The sequence below is a fragment of the Artemia franciscana genome, chromosome 5 (assembly GCF_032884065.1).
Source record: "Artemia franciscana chromosome 5, ASM3288406v1, whole genome shotgun sequence".
In the NCBI taxonomy this organism is placed as follows: domain Eukaryota; kingdom Metazoa; phylum Arthropoda; class Branchiopoda; order Anostraca; family Artemiidae; genus Artemia; species Artemia franciscana.
The window spans coordinates 2,909,783-2,930,977 of NC_088867.1; the positions used below are offsets into that span (position 1 = coordinate 2,909,783).

A 21,195-nucleotide genomic window follows, 5' to 3' on the forward strand; every position below is an offset into this window, starting at 1 on the left:
TTTTTAATTTTCTGAACTACGAATGGCATTTATTCAACAGGAAAAGAGGAAGTGTAAAAATAGACTTATTTCAAAATTCTTCGAACAGTAACTTCTGGCTGGACTTCAATTAGACATCACGTGAGTAATAACTTTGATATGAACCTTTTCTCAGGCTCTCAGCCAAAACATAAACCGCAGAAAATGAGCGATTAATTCATCTGTCTTAGATTGAATAAAAATCAACCACAGCTTATATAGTTACAAACTCGCCTGATAATTTCAACGTGATGCGACATAATCGACCGCTTTATATTCTAGTCATATTTTCTCAATTCCAACGGGACTAAATTAGCTAGAAATAACATTCACGAGCATGATTTGCTGTCAAACAGTCAGCAGCGGTAATTTATAAAACACAACATATATACACACACATATTATATATATATATATATATATATATATATATATATATATATATATATATATATATATATATATATATGTTGTGAATGTCCGAAATCTGGAAAATGTCGACATTCACCGGCGAATGTCCTAAACTCCCTTTTTCTGCTTGGATTTAATTAGCTTTGCAACTCAGCTTTTTCAGTCATGTAAGCCATGATGGTAAAAGTTAAAGTTAGGCTAAATTTGGTTCTAACTATCAGAAATGGCTTAAAAACCTCAGCTAAGCTAACCAAACCTCACCGAATCAAACCTTGCATTAAGTTGAAAAAGTTGACCGGCAACGATGACTAAATCCCAAATGACACGGGGTGTGCAGCCAAACTCGGGACCAAGAGCACGCTGGGCCATATTTTGCGATTGTCTTCGGTATGCTGTTTAGGGCAGATGATATCCAACCATGATTTGTCCCATTTGCATCCGTACTTCCGCTTGGAAGAGGCTTCAATCCAAGGGACTGGTGAATCAGGTACTCACTTGGGCACCTTTTAACATGTCCAAACTATCTGAGTCTTCTGCTCTTAACGGCAGTGGATAATAAATGCTTCTGATTGTACATTTCCATTAGTACTCGTTGCTTGTTCTGTGGCTAATATCGAAGGGGTAAATAACTCTTCCGGCCTAGGATGTCAAGTGAAAAGGAATATCAGCATGGCAATGTGTGTTCAATCACCCTCCTAACATACATTGCTTTGTTAACCTTCCTTTAAAAAATAGTTATTGGCAATTACCTTACAAGATTAAAAATGTCAGATAGCAGTTATTGGCGCGACCTCGACAATTTCCATCCCGAGTGCATTCATTCTATATGTCGAAGAAGGTGCACAACTAAAAAATGTGACTACGCAAATAGAAAGGGAATTGTGATATTATTCAAGTTTTCTGGGGAGCCGAGTTGGGACCCTCTTGGTCAATCTCAGGGCGGAGAGAATTAGGGGGAGAATCCCCCCTTCTCTGTACAGCTTTAACAGTAATCGCGCTCATGTCTTGAAATTACTCGAATTATTTTACTTCAGAACATTTTCGAGGGGGAGGAATTCATTATGCGCGCTGCAATGATAGCATATAGCCTGTCCAATATTCTCAAAACGCATGCAACAATTTCCAAAAGGAATCATTTGCTGAAATCATTTCCTTTTAAACCCAACCGTTCACTTTAGCAAAAGGTGACCCAAATATTTCCGGTTTTAAGACTCCTTTTAGAGTCCTGTTAATGATTCAGAGTACACCTCAAACAAAGCCATTTAAGGTATTGAATTATTACAATAGAAATTACACCGTACAAGATCCAAGCAAATCCATATATGAACTTTTGAGGACACTCCAATATTGCGTGAGTAACACTTTACAAATGCTTGTGTGAACAACTTTAAAACATTCTGCTCAATTCAACAAGCATCAATTAAATCCTATTTCAAAAAATTTTTTGCTATTCCTTCAAATTTGACTGAACCAGATATAGCTATTTTTAAGCAATATAAATAGTAAGTGACCACATTCTGTTATAAGGTACAGCAATAATTCTAGCGACGATAAGTGATTTTTCTTCCAACTAAGATTTACAGTTCACCCCCTCCCGCTCAACCCAGTCTCTATCCATTTTCCTTTATCTGATTTCACCCATGATATTTGGCAACTTCTACTACTTCTAAAATAGGCTATATACCTTTTCTTGCTCACAGAAACAATCAAAATTCGAACATTTTTAAATTAAAATTATTTTTGGTGCGCCTTGAACATATAAAAAAAACCTTTTTGGAAAAATAACTCGTTGTTGGTAACACCATAAAAAAGATGAAACATTTTCCCGTTTTCTAAAACTATGTAAAATTTAAGTTTGTGACATTGCACGATTTAAATTCGTACACTTAAATGGTTTAATAGACCAGTTTAAAGCTTATCTTTGGTGTCCTAAATGATCAATATTATTGCAAAAAAAGACAAAGTATATCCTGGTAGTTCCAGATAGTAAATGAGTCCATTGCAAAAAAAAGTGGTGTATCGAAGAGGGAATCATATTTCAAGTTTTTTTTCAGGATTTACACTCGGATTAGGGATTAGACTTCGGAGAAATCCTACCGAAGACAAACAAATACGTGAACTACATCTAAATGTTTCGTTCCCTTTTAATTTCCAGACATATTTTCAGAAAAAATGGTAAATCTTCACAAATCTTCGAAAAAAAACTAATCTGTTTCTTTTCACGTTATCAAGTAATCAACAACAAGGAAATAAAGTTCGTGACGATATACGAAGATGTGACCTGAAAGTGAATCTGAAGGTGGACTTGCCGACCTCTTACCTGTAAATTTTCCTATAACAAATATTTAACCAAGCATTGGACATGCTATAATCCTGAATGTGAAGGCGTTTGCAGCATCCAAAGGCAAACTGTTCCTAATCCAAGGATAAAAAAAAAAAAAAAAAAAAAACTGAGCTTATCGAAATCTTGAGGGGTAGTATTCAATTTGTTGTTATTGATGTTGCCGAGCCTATATTTTAATAAAATTTAGTCATTTCCACTTTTATTAGCTTTTCAACCCTAATAATCTAATCAATTTAATTAACAATCTTTACTATTTTAGAGTATTGAAATAACTATAATACAAAAATACATATTTACATTCTAATTTATTTTTTATATTAATTTGTACTAATTAGTTACATGATATTTAACATTTAAAAATTATACCATACATTTTATTATTTTATATTAATATGCATAATGCTACACCCAAGTCAACACTTACAAAGGCCAGTTTTTTTTTTTTTTTTTTTTTTTTTTTTTTTTTTTTTTTTTTTTTTTTTTTTTTTTTTTTTTTTTTTTTTTTTTTTTAAGTGATCAAATTCACTGCCTTGCACTACAGATAAACCACCAATTGCCTAAGAGGCACTGTTGCACCATAGGGTCAACGAGCATTAAAACTTTTTTAGCATTGGAAAACCTTCAATTTAAAATTTAGATAGTCGTTACTACTAATAAAATTAATTTTTGTAATAATAATGCTTACGTGTCGCTTTAATATTCGCTATATTACTCATATAACAGAGGACCGAGCTTCGCTCAGCGCAAAGAAAGGCGTTATTTTTCAAGAACTTTAATTTCAATTTATTCGGGCTAATCTTTCTAAATAATTAGCAGACATTTATTTTCAGCAAATTTATTACAACTATTCCAAGGTTCTGGTACGTCATTCATAAATATATATATATTTATATATATATTTTTACCGAGACTCTAAAACTAAACAATTTGCCCAAATTCGATACTTATCCAGATCGTTTTCCCCCTAAAAATGTTAGTATGTCAGTTTTCACCAAATAAATTTGTCGTTTTCGAGTAAATATATATATATATATATATATATATATATATATATATATATATATATATATATATATCTATATATATCTTCGGAAGTTCTTTGAACGCTGTATTCGAATTAGGATGATCACAATTAAACGTCTTTTTTGGTAATTGGGAGACACTTGATACATAATCTCCCTGAAATTCAGTGCCATGCAGCGGCGGGGGGCAGAGATCGAACTCTAGATTCGGTATTAACAAGCATAGATAGATCTCATTGTGCCGCCATGAGCTTTCTAAATTGAGCCAAAATTATTCTAAACACACTACTTCCTTTCATTTCTTATAAACTCTCAGATCCGTCCGGTAATTGGCTTTTGTCAGAGAGGAAGGTCTTGTCTGTTCAGGTTTTTCAATACCTCGCCAATTGAAATGTGTAAACAAAGAAGTTCCAAATTTTAAGACGAATTGAAAAAGTGAACCATGATTGGTTCTACCGCAAAGTCTACTGTCAATATGAGCCCCACCGCGACAGAAGCTCCATAGAATTTACTGGTGTAAATGTGTATTCTTTTGAATATTTCAGCTAAATTAAACTTGCTCAACACCAACTCAAGTAAAAAATACTTAAGAGCGACCCCTCCCCCGCCATCTTTCTGAAAAGAAGCAATTCCGGCCAAACAGAAACTGGAAGATGGAAAATAGATCATACATTCATTTCAAAAACATAACAAACAAGATAGTCGCAACCAGGTACAACAGAATTAAAAATCCCACAAATTTGCTATTTCACCACAACTAGTATTCTAAAACTTTTAAGGACAACAAATATTAAGTAATAAAACCTTAATGAGGGAGGGGAGAAATTAGATATTTAATCTCCCACCTTATAATTTTAGTTTAATTCAGCCCTTCCATACGTTAACATAATGCTTTTACAAGAAGCGTAGAAAGAAGTGAACATATCGCCGACATTGTTTTGTTTTCATTCTGCCTAGCAACAAACCTCTAACTCTAACTGGTAGTTCAGTGTTGTTTCAGTAATTAGCTACAAATATCTTTTATCCTACCAAGCGACAATAAAAGTTAATAAAAAAACGTCACAACAACTAATAATTTCCCAGATTACGCTATGCATGATCATGTAACTTAACATGATCATGTAACATTCAACGTAACTTGGTCGCAGTCACAAACTAAATCACCCCTGCACTGCTTTCACAATGCGACAGCCATCTGCACGCAGGGAAATTGTAGTAAGCTGGTTGACACCTGGACAATATTTCTGGTTTATTTGCTCGCTTTGTCAATGAGCAAATAATACAAGGCGAGAGTTAGCTACATATTTAATGAGAACTTGCTTCGGCATATTAGATACACGCGCATTTAAGTAGAATATAATCAGTTCAACAGAGGTCGGAAAATGTTTTTTTCTTATTTTGTATGTTTTTCTACTTTTTATTTGAATTTTTTCCGAGTATGTATTATTCTGAGTATATAAAAGTTATGCAAGTGTTTTAATATTGTAGGCATGTAGTGTCAGTACATTTTATCTTCCGACAAACGACTACCTATTTCAATAGGTAGCATTCCTCAGGGAGGATACTATCGTAGCCCTCCCGCGATTAAAATTTGACCTTTACACGCGTTTGATTAAAATATAGTCTAAGTTTTTCCAGGAGAAAAATCAATTTTTTTTTGTTACCGAGCTCTCTCAGACAAAATTCCTCGACACATACTCGAAGTATAAATCAGGATTGATTATTCCAAAGAGAAAATATAGTAAGTTAAGTTTTTTTTGTTGAAGACAACAAAATTGTAAGGAATTTTTTTGCAAAAAACATACGTGACTTCGACAAACGCAGATCATGCAGAATTGTTTAACAGGAAATGAAAAGAGTAATATTAGCTAGCTCAGCATTTTTTCCTCTCCCTTGGTTCAACGAAAACCTGACCGTTAGCATAAAATACAAAGCTCAAGGGCATCCTGTCATTACTCTGTCCGTATATATATTTACAGGAAACTCAAGTTGCTAATGGGATGACTAGGGAAATGAGATTTTGAAATTATCATTAAAGACAATAATGTACATAGAAAAAAACAAAAGACTCTTACCGGCACCAGACTGTCCAAAGACGAAGTTGTCAGGTCTGAAAATTTGGCCCATTGGTCCTGATCTAACCGAGTCCATGGTACCTGGCTCAAGGTCCACCAAAATGGCACGGGGAACATATTTACCACCTATGGCAAAAATAGAAAATCTGAAACAAAAGTGGTGCAAAACAACGATAAAACAGGATTGGGTACAGGGCAGACTTTCCTCTCTTTCCTTTTAAATTTTTTGCACAGACATTTTATTCTAATGAGGAAAAAAAGCATTTTTACATTTTTTTTGTCCTATCTCCAACAGATACTGAAACAACAGTACGAAATAAAGGTAAAAAAGATTAGCTGCAGTAGTGTTGTAACTGGTAAAATTGAGTATTTACCGTAATTTTACGGACCCATGAAAAATTGGTATTTTACCTACTTTACCAGTATCTTAAATATTTTACAACGCCTTGCAATTCTCAGAGCACAAAAGCACGAAGAGGGTGACAGAAAAAGGATTGAATATGATTTTGTTTTGTGTATTGCTGTTTCCCCCGGTTTAAAAGGTCGTCTTTCTGACTATGTCTCTTGTTATCAGAACAATAAAGTGTATTATAGTACAGGTAATCATAATTTTAAAATGGAAAAATATTAGTTGAAATAAAACTATATCAGTTCTGTGAAGTGTTAATGACAGAAAGGGCTACAAGCAGGATTGACAGATGACAAACAAGAAAAAAAGTAATAATATTAAATAGCTGAGAAAAATATCAACAAGCGGACAAACAAACACAAAAATGATAGAGGCAGATACCCAGCCGTTCTCATTGCTCCAAAAAAGAAAGAAAACTAGCCTTTTGAATTAGCTCTAACTGAGCAGAAGAAAAACTGAATCAAACAAAAAAAATAACCCAGAATAAATAAAAGACTATTCACCAATTACATTGGGCAAGAATTCTCTGCTTAGTGACTTAGCTTGTCTACTGACCTACTTTTTAGTAAAAGTATAATCAGATGATCTTTATTTGAACTGGAGAAAAATGTTATTTGAATCCTTTAATTTTAAGTTATAGCATATAGGATCTATAGGAATATCTCCAGTATCTCTATTTAAAGCAAGCTCTCTGTTAATAGATTTTTTTTTATTTCAATTGCCTTCCTAAAAGAATAGGGAAGGCATTTGCTTCAAATATTGAAGTTGCCTAACCAAAAAGAACTACATGATCTGGATTTTCAACAATATGGAGGGCCACAGTAGAATCAATATCCTCATTTTTATTTTAGATTTCATATCTTAGAGAAATCTTGCATTCATATCGCCTTTTCCCCGGGATTCGGCGTTTATTCTCTTCTGAAAATACCCCCACCAAATATTTCCCCCTGCCCCACGACAAGTTCCCCCCTATTTTCCTCTTGGATAATTCCGGATTTTCATAAGAAGGGAAATTGAAATTTATACTCTCCTGTTTAAGTCAGGGGTGATCCTGTTGCATTACCTATGGAAAAAACCCACAAGGGGTTAAATGCATTAATATTTGTTATATAAGTAATAAGACGCTATTAGGGTAACAAAAGGTTTAAATGCAGGAAAAAATACTAATATGATTTTACTCCAAAAAATGGTAAACTTGGATTTTTTTATTATAATTTAATTTTTTTTTTACAAAATGGATGTCTGAAATCGGGAACTGTCCAATTGCTGAGGTATTACTATAGATAGTCAATTAAACTGTTGAAACTCTAGATGAAGGGGCATTACCTTTTCTAAGCCCAGGAAAAACTGAATCATTAAAGAAAAATTAATTAAAAGCTGTAAGTGTTACTAAAAGAGAAATGAAGAGAGGGCAACTCAAAAACGCCAATTTACCTTCTATTTCCTGGGGAGTATCTGATTTTACCAATTTTACTTGCCGAGATTTTATTTTACGGTAATTTTACAACAGTAAGCTGTAGAACGATAAATTTCATATAATTCCTTTGACATTTTCTGTACAAAAACTCCATTGTTATATTAGGAGGACATCTTCATTTTTTCTCTGATCTCTTAGAGATATTGAACTTTTATTTTCTGTACAAAAACTCCATTGTTATATTAGGAGGACATCTTCATTTTTTCTCTGATCTCTTAGAGATATTGAACTTAGTTATAAGTCCAAGACCACTAGCGGATCCGAGTGGGACCCCCCCCCAAAAAAAAAATTCTGCCACCCTCTTTTCCTGTTTTTTTTCCTGCCTTTTTTCGAATAAATTTGTCAATTTGGTCAATTATTGGCACCTTTACCACATTGCACCCCAATATTTTGTTCACTGGGGCCTTTCTCACAATGGGCCTCGCCCAAGATTTTGCTCTAGATCCACCCCTGTCCAAGACCATAGGTACACGAACGTAAGGCCATGGTTCGATTTTTCTCAGGGATGTATCTCATATCCTACGCATTTAGGCATGATTAGGGAAGATGTCCATACTGCTTTTATCCTTAGGTACCTTATCTAAATAAGGTAAATTTTTAGGCAAGTATATTCCAATTTTTCCGCGGGGTCCACTACTATTCAATTTTTCGAGGGGATATTCCCCATCTTCTCTAAGTAAGGTTAAAGGGATTTTAACACAACAATATTATACTAAACAAATTGTTTGTACTAAACAAATGTTTTTATTCGAGAAGTATATTAAAGCTATTCCAAGCTTGATAAGTGAATAAAAAAAGTAGAGCATTTCGAAACCTATCATGTTAATGTTACTCAAATAAAACGTAGGAAAATTCCATTGTAGGAAAGAGAAACACGTACATAACCTAAATACTTGAAACATCGATATTTGTTCTTGAAGTTTCCAAATAATTTATTCACTTTTCAATACAATAATAGCCTGACTCCCGTGGCAGAGTGAACAAATAATCATAGCTGCACAAAACAGGTAGAGACAGATTGGTACAAGGACATACACCCTCACAAAAATGGAAAATAGGCTAAAAATCTTTGTTGCGCCTAGTTCCCTTCCCCCAAAAAGGCAGAACCTGTGTGCTCTTGCGTAACATTTAACTATCAATAGAAACTATATCGAAAATAGTTATGTAAGATCAGACGGCACAATGTATAATTACTAAAGTAGCGCTTTCAAAATAAAAAGGGTTTATTAGTAACCTTGATTTTAAATTGGTTCTAATACCAGCTGGTCTAGATATAGTTAGGGTTTTTTTTAGAGGGATGAGCCCAACACCCCAAAAATTTTTAGTGAGAAATTCATCAGGCCAACTCACAATTGGCCACTGACAATTCTCCCATATTGTCCATATCTCCCGTATTACCAGCTAATGATGCGAAAGGCAGAAATAAATAAAGGATTTCGATTATTTCACTTGCATTTCATGAAAAAAAATTCATTGGTATTATTTTCATAGAAACATATCGGTGTTATTTCGCCTAGTGCAGGGCTTCTTAAACTATGGGTCGCGACCCCATTTGGGGTCGCTTAGCAAAATCATCGGTCGCGAGTGATAAAAATACAATTTAACAAAAAAAATGTGTTTTAACTTTTAAAATTATTGTTATAAAGAAAAATAACAATCATCGTAGATAATTATATTATAAAATCTTCTGGTTCGGAAAGACTGTTTATACCAACATTTCTATTCCGATCATTATAATATCTTGTATAAATTTACTATGAATCAGAAGATGTTATAGAAATTTATAAGAAAATGTCGATTTATTTTTTCAATCTCTTAAAACCGAAATAATCCTGATAAATATTATCAACAAAATTTCTAAGTGTTATTTCGAAGAAACCATATAAACATTTCGTGTTATTTTCATTTAGCCATTGTATGATTATGAACGAAGTGCATGTTATTCCGAATTAGTCAGTTTAACCCTTTCGCGACCGACGGGACCTTACATTCCTGGCATGTAAAAATCCTTTGGGTGCTTCTTAATTGATTGATAGCACCAGAATTGAACCATGTGCTTCAGGATGCTGTTAAGGTCATAAATTTGATTAAGAGACATGCCCTTAACAGTCGCTTATTTTCAAATCTCTGTAAGGTTACGGATTCCAACTACACAACTTTGTTATTACATGCGGAACTAAGATGGTTGTCAAGAGGTCAAAGTTTAAAAAAATTATTGTTATTAAAGGACGAGATCAAAATATTTTTAACTGAACGAAAATGTGAATTTGCTGGTTTTTTTTTCAAAATGACTTGTGGCTATCCAAGCTGTGTTATTTGTCAGATATTTTTTGCGAAGTTAAACGATCTTAACTTGTCTCTTCAAGGAAAAAATTGCGATATATTTACTTCATACGATAAAATTGAAAGTTTTACTAAAAAGAACAGCATTTGGAAAAGTAGGGTCGAAAAAAATTCGTTCGAAACGTTTTCCAGTGTCGACAATTTTGTAATTGAGAAAATTCATCGCAAAACCTTTATTGCAAAAACTATGGTAGATCACTTAAAATCGCTAGAAATACAGTTCCGGACATATTTTATATTAAATATTGATTTACAAAAAATAGTTTGGATTCCAAAGCCGTTTTGGATTGGCTTAAGTGAGATTGATAATCTGCCACTTAAAGCTCAAGAGGAAGTTGCTGAGCTTTCATGTGACTCAAACTTAAAACTACAATACCGAAAAAAGCCCTTGACTGAATTCTGGATCGGAACTAGAAATGGATTTCCCACAATCGCCGATATGGCGTTAAATGTACTTCTGCCATTCAGCACCACATATTTATGTGAAGTTACTTTCTCAGCTTTAACACACATTAAATCCCAATATCGTTCAGCGAAAAAAAATGTTGAAGAGGTCTTACGTCCAGCAGTTTCAAACACCAAGTTTTGATTTTTTATGCAATAAAAAACAGGTACATCCAACTCATTAAATTTTTAACGTAAACTTTAATTTAATATTAACCACACAACTACTTGGATATATTCGAGAGAATTAAGACGGTCAGAATCCACTTTTGTTTTTGAAACTATAATAAAAACATTTCAATAACATTTTGTGCAAATTTCAATTTTAGATCTTATATTTTTCAAAACGAATTCTAAATTTATATATTTTCATATGCATATGTATATTTTTGCCTAATAAATATATCATCAAAAAATATTAATTTATTTTTCTTTTATATTTGTTGGGGTCGTTAAGAAACTCGCAATCGTAAATAGGGTCGGGAATTACAAAAGTTTAAGAAGCCCTGGCCTAGTGCTAAATCATGTTGTTGTCGCAAAATCTTAAAGAATTTAAACATTGGCATCTAGCCTGAATTCAAACTACATTCTGAATATTAATGTAATGTGTGATACATCTTGTAGTGCTTTATTAGGAAAACGCTAATGAAGTTCAATAGCCTATTGGACCGAAAAAGGTGGATAACCACTTACTTGGGTTCGTATATTGCACATAATACGTTTCGTCCCACATCTCTCTTTTTGCTTTTAAATCTTATGGAACGTACAGGTACGAACAATTCACCCGACTCTCACAATAGGGAAGGACCAGAATATTTGTCTTGGAGGGGAGGTTAGAAACAAAGAATAGAACGCTTCAGGATAGCCTACACATTTCCTGGAAGGGGATTTAATGATAATCTTACGCGAAAAAAGACCCCCCCCCCACTATGTACAGATTTGTATTTAAAAATGCATCCAAAAACCACATGTCCAACAAGTTTTGTTTTTACCAGGCGTGGCATATCTGGGGACAAGTGCGCCATGCTTTGAGGACTTAAAAATATACAGCAGTTCCAACCTGGAACAGTATATCAGTCTCATATTTGGTATTTGAGTCATACGTTGATTTTAAATATTCCTGTCTTAGATGAAAAGCCAAATGTGTCGTTCCATTTACACCAGACAAAAATTATGCTAGGTAGTTATGCTAGAGCAAAGTTTGACCATCACGCCTTTTCAGTCTTCTGCTGCTTTTATTTGTTTACTTATAAATGGCGACAATCCTTATGAATTAACACGTAAACAATAAACAAACATAAACGATAAAGAGAACAACATGAAATACAAAATAAAACTATCAGGATGAATTAGCAGCGCCTAATACGTAAAATCCTGTTCGTATGGCTATTCATAGAGCAGCCTTATGGCTTTTAACATTAACAACAAACTAACATGACCTGACAAAGTAAAAAATAAAAGTAAAAGGGGTCTAAAGATCATAGTACGAGAAACAAAGGACAAACTAGACAATACAGTTACGATTAGACAACTCATGCTAATTACAACGAAAAAGTGTATTTACACGTCAGACCTTAAGTCTGTCATATGTTCACAATGAATGATTTTTTTTAAGGGTAAAGTGGCGTTACAAAACCTGTGATACAAGACTGAAGGGTCGCCTGCAACATTTTTTTAACGTGACAGAAAGACCCTATAGCACGGCCACCATATGATATGACACTGAAGCCTCTTGTAAAAGACATTTTGATGCTACCACTTGGCTTCAGAAACTTACAAAAAGAATTATGGTAGTTTTTGTACTTATAACCCACCCTATCAAGGCCGTGATTAAGTGAACTTGAAAATATCGAGGTTCAAAATTGAAGTTAGGGTAGCCTTCTGTCTCTCAATTCTCTGGAGACCGTCGATTGTCAAAAACCCTTCAAATAGCACTTATTCATTGGCGGAAATAGCAGGTTAATTATACCAGCTTGTCAATATGGTCTGGCGATCTGAAACGATTATTTCTAGCAAAAAAATTGTAAAAATTTCAGGTAGCTGAAAATATTATATGGGAGTGTTCGAGAACAGAAAATACATCGAAAAACGGTTGCGATCATCTTACAGGTTATTGTCTTCTGCTCATGGTAGTACCGATTTTGTTCTAAAAGTAACATCCTTCACAGAGTACACTTATGAAAAAGAGCTAGACATTTTCTAATATTTCTAGGAGCAAAATCTTAGCAAACATTTTGTAGCATCTTCAAGAAGCTACGGCCCGATATTAAAAGCGGTATCTTCCACCAATGAATACTTGAGTACTTTTTAAATATAAATTTTCAATTTTAACATGGGATTTTCGAGTTCCATAAGTTCACTTAATCACGGCCTTAAAGTACCAAGCATAGAAAAAAAAACATTTGCCATTTTAAATGAGCAACATACCATTCAAGTGAAGCCAAGATAAAGCTTTACTTAGAAGGATTAGCTTCTTTGAGAATCAATGGATTATTAATATTTGATTTTTTTTTATGAAAAAAGAGCTGCCAGGTTTATTAAAATAGTTTTGGTTTATTTACTTTCACAGTTCAATGTGTCAATGCTGACAAAAATGTTTTAGTGAAGTACCTAAAACACTTCATAATTGTAAAACAACCAAATGAAAAACCTTGGATAATCATGGTTTTAAGGGATGAAAAAACCTATGCCAACAGACTATACCTTATTCAATTTTTTTTTTTACTAATTTTAAAATACAATTATACTTTCTTTTATAAACTGCAAAAATTGTTTGATATTCAAAGTGATTGACACAATTGTATCTGTCTTATCTTATAAGAGATAAAATTCTCCTTGAGAAACGAATTTCTCAATAACAATGAATACAAATTCCTCAATAACAATAAAAAAAACCTGAAACATAAAAAAACATGGACCATATCACCATTTAAATTACCACAACCAAAATTCAAATCATACTCAAAATTTGAGCTCAATGCCAGCAGAGGTCAATATAGTTATAAAACTAATATTTGAAGCAATTTAGACATACTAAACAAGCAAACAACATATAAAGGTATCAACTGGACTTTAGGTTTATGTTTCCTGTGAGACATGGAGCAATGTGACAACCTACAGTTTAAACCAAGAGAGACAATAGAGACAATATACTCATGTCATTGGGGGTTAGCTTCAGACCTTATTTTTAGTCAAGAGTAAGATCTAAACTTACACAAAAACGAATATTTCTTACTTTCGCATACTTTTTATGCCTTTCCAATGTATTTTCCAATCCCTCAGATAAAATATATGGAACAAATTCAAAGAATGTAATTAGGAAAATGAATGAAGCCATATCTCAGCTATCAAATATCGGCGAAATTTTTTTTAACATACCCAAAACTTACACAGGGCGCACAAACCTTAAAGCTATATCTGTTGAAAATAAGCAAAAACTGTTTTAAGTATTAACCCCTCTTACAAGGGGTTTGTTTTAATTTATATCTTTACATTTAAGTCAGTTCAAGAGCAAAACATCCATCATTAGCAGCAGAATCATAATTTAAATTCTGACAAGAAAAAGGCATTCAACATGTCTGAACACACATCTATAAATTATATTAGTTGGTTTGGCTGGCTGTCAATTCTAATGCTCTTATTATAGCAGAGGCAGTATTTTTTTTACAAAATATTTTTTAAATATATTTAATAACAAGAGATATTCAACTAAGTTTAGTTGTACACCCTTATAAAATACAAGAATAGAAAGGCAGAAATCTAGAACTACAAAATCTTCAATAGGAATCTATAGGCTTTAGAGTCATAATAGTATAGACTTAAGGGGGAAGTGAGGTAATACAGGCTATATATATCATAAGCTTGAGATGAATTGGGAATGTATTGCCCTTGAGCAGCAGAAATCTAAAAGCTACCTCAAGTAGTAACCAAGAATACCTTACCCACCCACCCCCAAAAATGTACTGGACATTGCGTCAGAATAACAATTTTTCATCAATGTAAACAATGAAAAGCAATATGTCAGAAATAAACTATTATTTTATTATATAATAACTCAAATTTTTACCCTAAAAAATTATGAGTTAAAGTAAGACTATAACTTACTTGATGCTTCATTGTAGTAAACATCTATTCTCTCCAGTTGAAGAGAACTATCTCCTTTGTAATGACCAGTGTTGTCAATTCCATGCTCATCAGAGATGATCTCCCAGAACTGAAAAATAGTTTACCTTTATGACAATTTATTGAATATTCTACTTCGTAAATGGATTTCATGAGTGCATTGATATTGGGAGTTTTTTTTTTCTTTCAATCATGGTTTTGTGCCTTCTAAATGATTATATGAAAGACTTGTCTTTATTAAGGCTGATTAAGGTAATTTTTAGCCAATGCTATTTTTCCTACTAAGCCAGAAAATCATGATTAACTACCAAAATTTGAGTAATTCTGAGGTGTAACTGTTTGTAAGATTTTTCCAGGGAGGGGATTTTCCACAAGAAGTTTTCCTAGGGAAGGGAAATCATTGCAAGAAATTTCCCAGAGAAATTTCCTCTTCTTCATAAACCCATTTTTTCTATTTTTCGTAAATGAATTTTTCGTAAATGAAGTAGCAGTGTGGAACCAGGAATTTGCTTCATCACAAATTCTATGAAACACTTCATTGTCAATCATTTGTAAATTATCAATTTGTGATCAATCAATCAATTTGTAAATTTTCTCATATAATGAGAAAACGATCAAAATGTAAATTATTATATCTAACAAATTAGTTAAACATAGGCATAAACATGAGAATGCTAAACTAATGCTTCAGATATATTTGGTGTATCTATGGTAAAGACTTGGTAGCCTATTTTGTTTCAACAATTGAAGTTACAACAATTCCTCTGAATAAATATTGCAAAATATGTTTGTTTCTTATTTTTCTTGTGGATGCAACTGGATATGCTGTAGATCTGCATTGGCTATTATGAAGTATGATTTGTTTTCTTACCAGAACATCAAAATTTGTTCCTTATTTGAAGTATTTGAATTATGAGGGTAGGCTAAGGTGTTTGGGCCTACTATCTCTGCCATTTAGGAGGGATAGATTAGACCTAGTTAATATGTTCTGGATTGTTACAGGTATTGATAATTTACCTTCTAGTGATTTTTGGACCACTAGTGATACCATGGACCATTGCTTGGGACCCCATTGAGGACTAACTATCATTACTGAAGCTGACAGACACAGGATTCATACTATTGCTAGCAAGTGTGATTTAAGGTAATTATTTCAATTCTGTCATTATTTACCCACATAGCATAACTTATTAAAAAGAACCAGAATATTTATGGCATTTTACCAGCTGTTCCATTCAGTCCACATATATTGAGTGTCATGATTTTGTTGCTTTGTGCCTTCTGACGTATTTGCTTATCACATGCTCCCTTACCTTGCAAAAGCTGGTCGCAACAACTGCACAAAGTCGGCAAGGCTGCACCTGCAGCAGATGAACAGACTTGAACAAACAAGCCCAACACTTTTCCAGTCTTTCAAAAAAGACTTGCATGTTGTGAGAAGATTGGACAGATTTTGGGCCAAGTTTATACATCTACAGATTTGGTCATAGAACAGGAATTGATGAGAATCTGAAAATGGCAAACAGAATGACTAGAGGTAGAGGAATGACAGAAGTACCAAGACTTCAGTGGGTAATAGGATGTCCAGCATGTGCTCACATTAATCTTCTGATGCAAGAACTGATGGATGTTTCATATCACTCAAGCAACCAGCACAAAGAGTCTTGTCTTTCAAAGCAGCAGAGGGACTGCAAAGACACACAAATAGTTATTGACTTTGTCAAGCAGTTGTATCCTTTCAAGGGTGATCTGCTATTGCTTCAAAGCCTTTTTACTGGCATGACTATTGCAGAAAACGTGAACACCAACAAAGCAGTGGAGGTCAGGGAAGAAGATTCTTGATGGAATGGTAGGGAAATTGCTGAATGAGCATGTGTTCAAATGTTAGGATCAGGCAGTCCTTATGACAGCAAAGCAAGAAAATGGAGGAGAAATCCATCATTTGGACCCTTCATTGCTGTTTCAGTGTCTTCTAACTGTAACAAAAGCCTGAATATGGATGAGAATTTTTCATTTAAATATGAGCTTTACTCCAATCCTGTGTTGCTTTTGATGATTCTGGCATGTTCCAAAGGCCAAATAAAACAGAGCTGGCAAAAGCTATCAAGCAACTTTCAGAAATTGATACTATTAGCTTAGTCTGACTTGCACCTATGTCTTAGATGGGGGCACTTTGCTCCACAGGATTCCCTTGGCAAAGAAAGAAATATAGTTGGAGATCTTAGACTGAAACTGGAACTGTGTTTTGGCCAAACATCTGGACACCACTATTGTCTTTGATGGCTAAGACATTGCCACTTCAACAAAAGAAGTAACTCATATTACACAAAACCATGTCACTGGACAGGAAGTACTGTTTAGCCCAGTAATGAGACCGACAATCAAAAATGAATAATTTCTTTTATTAAAAAGGATAAAGCCCATTTTCTCACTGTACTTGCTGATTATATACAAGGCAAAGGTCTGATAGCCATTCAAACTAAAGCTGATGTTGACTTGCTTATTGTGCTTACAGCAGTTGAGTGTTTAAATACTACAGTATTCAAAACACTATCATCACTATCACTAGTGATGATACCAACTTGTTGGCATTGTTACTTTATCATTATAGTCATGGGCACCTGGCCTACCTGCACAGTGAGCCTAAGGCAACCACTTTGGGTGCAACTTGGGACATTGAAGCCATTGTTAAGAAAATTGGGACTGAAACCTGCAAACTGCTTCCTTTTGCTCCCATAATTCTTGGCTGCAACACAAATTCCTGTCTATATGGACTTGGTAAAAGGATTGCATAAAAAAAAATAACATCAATTTAGACAATCATAATAAGGGTTGATATATGCCAGAATTGCCTCTCACTCAATTGGACTATCTGTCAAAGCTTTTTCTACAGCTAGCCATGACTTGGTGCCCACAACTATTCCATTTTAATTCAAAAATCAACAGCTGAGAGAGAACCAATGCTTGAAAAGAAGTGATTAAAGCAGCAGGAGAGGCTGCACTTTCTATACTATACAGTGGAAAATCTACTGACAATCTTGACCAGCACCAAGTAGCAGCATCTACAACTTTTTTCCAACCTCAGGACCTACCTCCTACTTCAGCAACAGCAAAATTTCACTGTTTCCAAACCTATCTTCAAGCACAAGATATCTTCAAGCACTAGGGATAGAAACCCCAGAATGACATGCTTTACCCTACACTCGTGGATCTTTTAGTAGCACCAAAGAAAACTCTCAGTCATGAAGTGTGGTTGTAAGGGATCTTGTGATAGTGACCAGTGCAGCTGCCATTGAAATGGCATTGAAATCAACATTGATGTGCACAACTTTTTCTCTGCATTAGCAGTCTAATTTTGTTCTGTATGGATTCAACTTTGCACAATGTTCTCCTCAGACCTATATCAATGCTTGATTTATGAACATGAAGGGAACTGAACATGAGTGTTCAAAACAAAAATATTTGTGATCTATGTACCAGATTTACCTTTTACCAATCTTCTATACATGTCAATAAAGTTGTTTTTAAAGTCATCAATTTAAAAGAAAACTAACAGTCAATTTCACCTTGTCCAATTTTTTATATGTTGTAGAGAATTTTTTTCTGGTTGAAATGGAAGACCAAATCAAAACTTCTGCAATTTGTTTGAGGTTAAACCTTAAATTGACAGTACTAAAAGCTGATTATAAAAATGTGGATTACATTGCTTAATATTTATTCTATAAATGACAAATATTTTTATTTGTCAATATAAAATATTTTTATTTTATTTTAATTGCTTGTCATAACAGAGACCCCATTTTGAATTTAGGGTATGATTCATATTTTAGAAAAATTTCCAAAAGATGAATAAAAGATGGGGTTCTTGATACTGTACTCACATTGAATCATGGTAGGCTATAGTTAAACAGGGGCATACTCATCTCTAGTTTTCAAGAATGCTGAAGAAAACTGGCTTTCCTAAAAAGAGGTGTTTTATCCTATTGCTTTTTTAAATAGAGAGAATAGGCCTACCCCAGATTGGATGTTTTTTAAAATCCCTGAATTTGGCATGTATAGGGGTGGAAGTAAGATTAGTTTGTACTTAAAGCAATTATTAAACTTTGGAAGAGCATAAAAAGGGTATCAAGAGATATATTCACTTTGTTTGTACATCAGTAATATGAACAGCAAAATATTTATTGTCTGATTTTTATCCTAGTCTATAACATAGCCTAGGCTTACAAAGTATCTTAATTTACTTAGAGTAAGTCTATTTTTTTGAAGTTATGTAATCCATATGCATTAATTATTCACAACCAAGTATACTTAATAGGCCAATTATCAGACTATTCAGGAACCTAACTAAAAAATGATCTTACCTTAAAATTGCAATCTGAGTCCAAATTTAACACAGATTTGCGTTAGAAATGAACATTCATTTGCACCACAAATGAGCTTTACATTCCCTCCCGCCTAATATGCAAATATATACCCTAAATTGGAAATATACTCTTAATTGGTATATAGAGGAGCGGGGGTAAAGATCATTTTTGACCCAAATAGCCTACATGTTGAATTAGGAATGCAATTCTTACTATAGGGGTAATTTTAACCTTATCCAAAAAATTACCACTTACTTTAGATCCAATTTGATTTCCACACTGTCCAGCTTGAAGATGTACAATTTCCCTCATGATTCTTAATATGTATTTCTGATCCCTCGTTTACAGTACTACGCCTTTCAAGTTACTGATCTTTTCTTCTCATAGAAATACCGGTAGAGAAGTCAAAGGACTGGCGCCAATAATAGACATCTATTTTTTTGATATCATAGGTAGCAGGTTAATCATCCTTAAAGTTAAATTGCTAAGGCCGTTTTCTGAAGATTTGGTTGGAAATTTTGGATGTCTTTCGAAAAATTTAGCTAAGAATTTGGGATTATTTTTGTTTGCAGATAACAAAAAGCATAAGATTATAAACAATTTGCATTGCTATGAATGCTAATTCGATTATAACGTGGTCTCCATTTTGTGTTACAAGCTTTTTATGGGTTCAATTCGTTGTAACGAAAAGCATATTTTATAAACATTTTGTGTTACTATGGATGCTAAAGCGATTGAAACTTAATTTTGATTTTATATTACAAGCTTTTTATAGGTTCTATTTGTTGTTATCTGCTATTTAATGCTATAATTTATATCAGCTGTTTAACTGACTTTGTTGAAACAGAGATTTATTTTGAAACAGAATTCTTGCAAAAAATCCAATAATCATCTATAACTGAATTCCAGAGCTTTGCCTGAAGTCTTTTATTGAAAGCTTTTTGCTGACTTTCAATTAGAAGCAGATAATACTTTAATTGAAGTTTAATTTGAAAAAGCTGAATATTGTGTTATGAACGAAGCTAATTTTGAGAATGTGCTAAACCGAGATACAGTTGCAGGAAAAGATATAGATGAAAATGAAAAAGTTTCTGATACCTTGGATGTGAAGTAAGATTTGTTTAGTGAGGAAGAATTAGCGACAGTACTAAAAGGATTAAAAAATAATAAGGCCCCAGGTGCTGATAGTATGATTAATGAGTTTCTTAAATATGGTGGCTCTGAGGTTAGGAATAAGCTACTGAAGATTATGAACGTGATTTTTGAAAAAGGGGAAGTACCCAATGATTTTAGGAAAACCTTAATTAAACCACTGTAAAAGAAAGGTGACAAGAGTGAGTGTCGTAATTATGGAGGCATTAGTCTGGTCTCTGTAGGTAGCAAATTACTGAGTAATATGATACTTTTTAGACTGAGACATGCTGTAGACAAAGTTTTAGGGGAAGAACAATGCGGTTTCAGAAAAGGTAGAGGATGTGTCGACCATGTTTTCACTCTTAGGTTAATAATTGAGAAGTCCCTTCGTTGTCAAACACCTTTGGTCCTCAGTTTTATCGATTATGACCAAGCTTTCGATTCCGTTGATAGAACAGCGTTAACAAAGGTCTTGTCGTTATATGGTATACCTGAATAATACATTAAAGTGATTTGCGCTATGTACGAGAATAATACTGCTGCCTTTAAGGTAGGAAATGAGGTTAGCAACTGGTTTTGTATTAAATCAGGAGTTAAGCAGGGTTGTGTTCTATCCCCCTTTATATGGATCATTTTGATGGACTTCGTCTTAAGGAGCACAGGAAAGATAATTGAAGACCATGGAATCAAATGGGGAGGAAGAACGCTCCTGGACTTAGATTATGCTGATGATTTAAGCATATTAGATGAAAGTGTGAGCAAAATGAATGAATTTTTAGAGATTTTACGAGTTCAGGGTGCTAAAATAGGCTTGAAAATTAATGTTAAGAAGACTAAGTCACTAAGGCTAGGAATAAGTGAAGATGAACAGGTGACATTAGGTAACGAAAAGATTAATCAGGTTGGGAGCTTCAGTTACCTTGGTAGTATTATTAGTAAAGATGGTGGGAGCAGTGAAGATGTTAAAAGTAGAATAGCTAAGGCCCAGGGTGTTTTTTCACAGTTAAAAAAAGTTTGGAAGAATAGAAAGAT

General features: G+C 33.7%; 1 protein-coding gene across 4 annotated transcripts in view; it reads right to left on the minus strand.

Annotated features, from left to right (window-relative positions):
* The window catches only part of LOC136026877 (tubulin beta chain-like), a 60,128-nt gene extending 40,695 nt beyond the window's left edge, over positions 1–19,433 (minus strand). For all 4 annotated transcript variants that reach the window (XM_065703670.1, XM_065703667.1, XM_065703669.1 and 1 more), the window contains exons 1-3: positions 19,285–19,433; positions 14,648–14,756; positions 5,871–5,996 (exon numbers count right to left, since the gene is read on the minus strand). In XM_065703670.1, coding sequence (XP_065559742.1) covers positions 5,871–5,996; positions 14,648–14,756; positions 19,285–19,341 — 292 coding nt within the window. In that variant the 5' untranslated portion in view covers positions 19,342–19,433. The remainder of the gene's footprint in view (positions 1–5,870; positions 5,997–14,647; positions 14,757–19,284) is intronic.
* Positions 19,434–21,195: the final 1,762 nt, after the last annotated feature.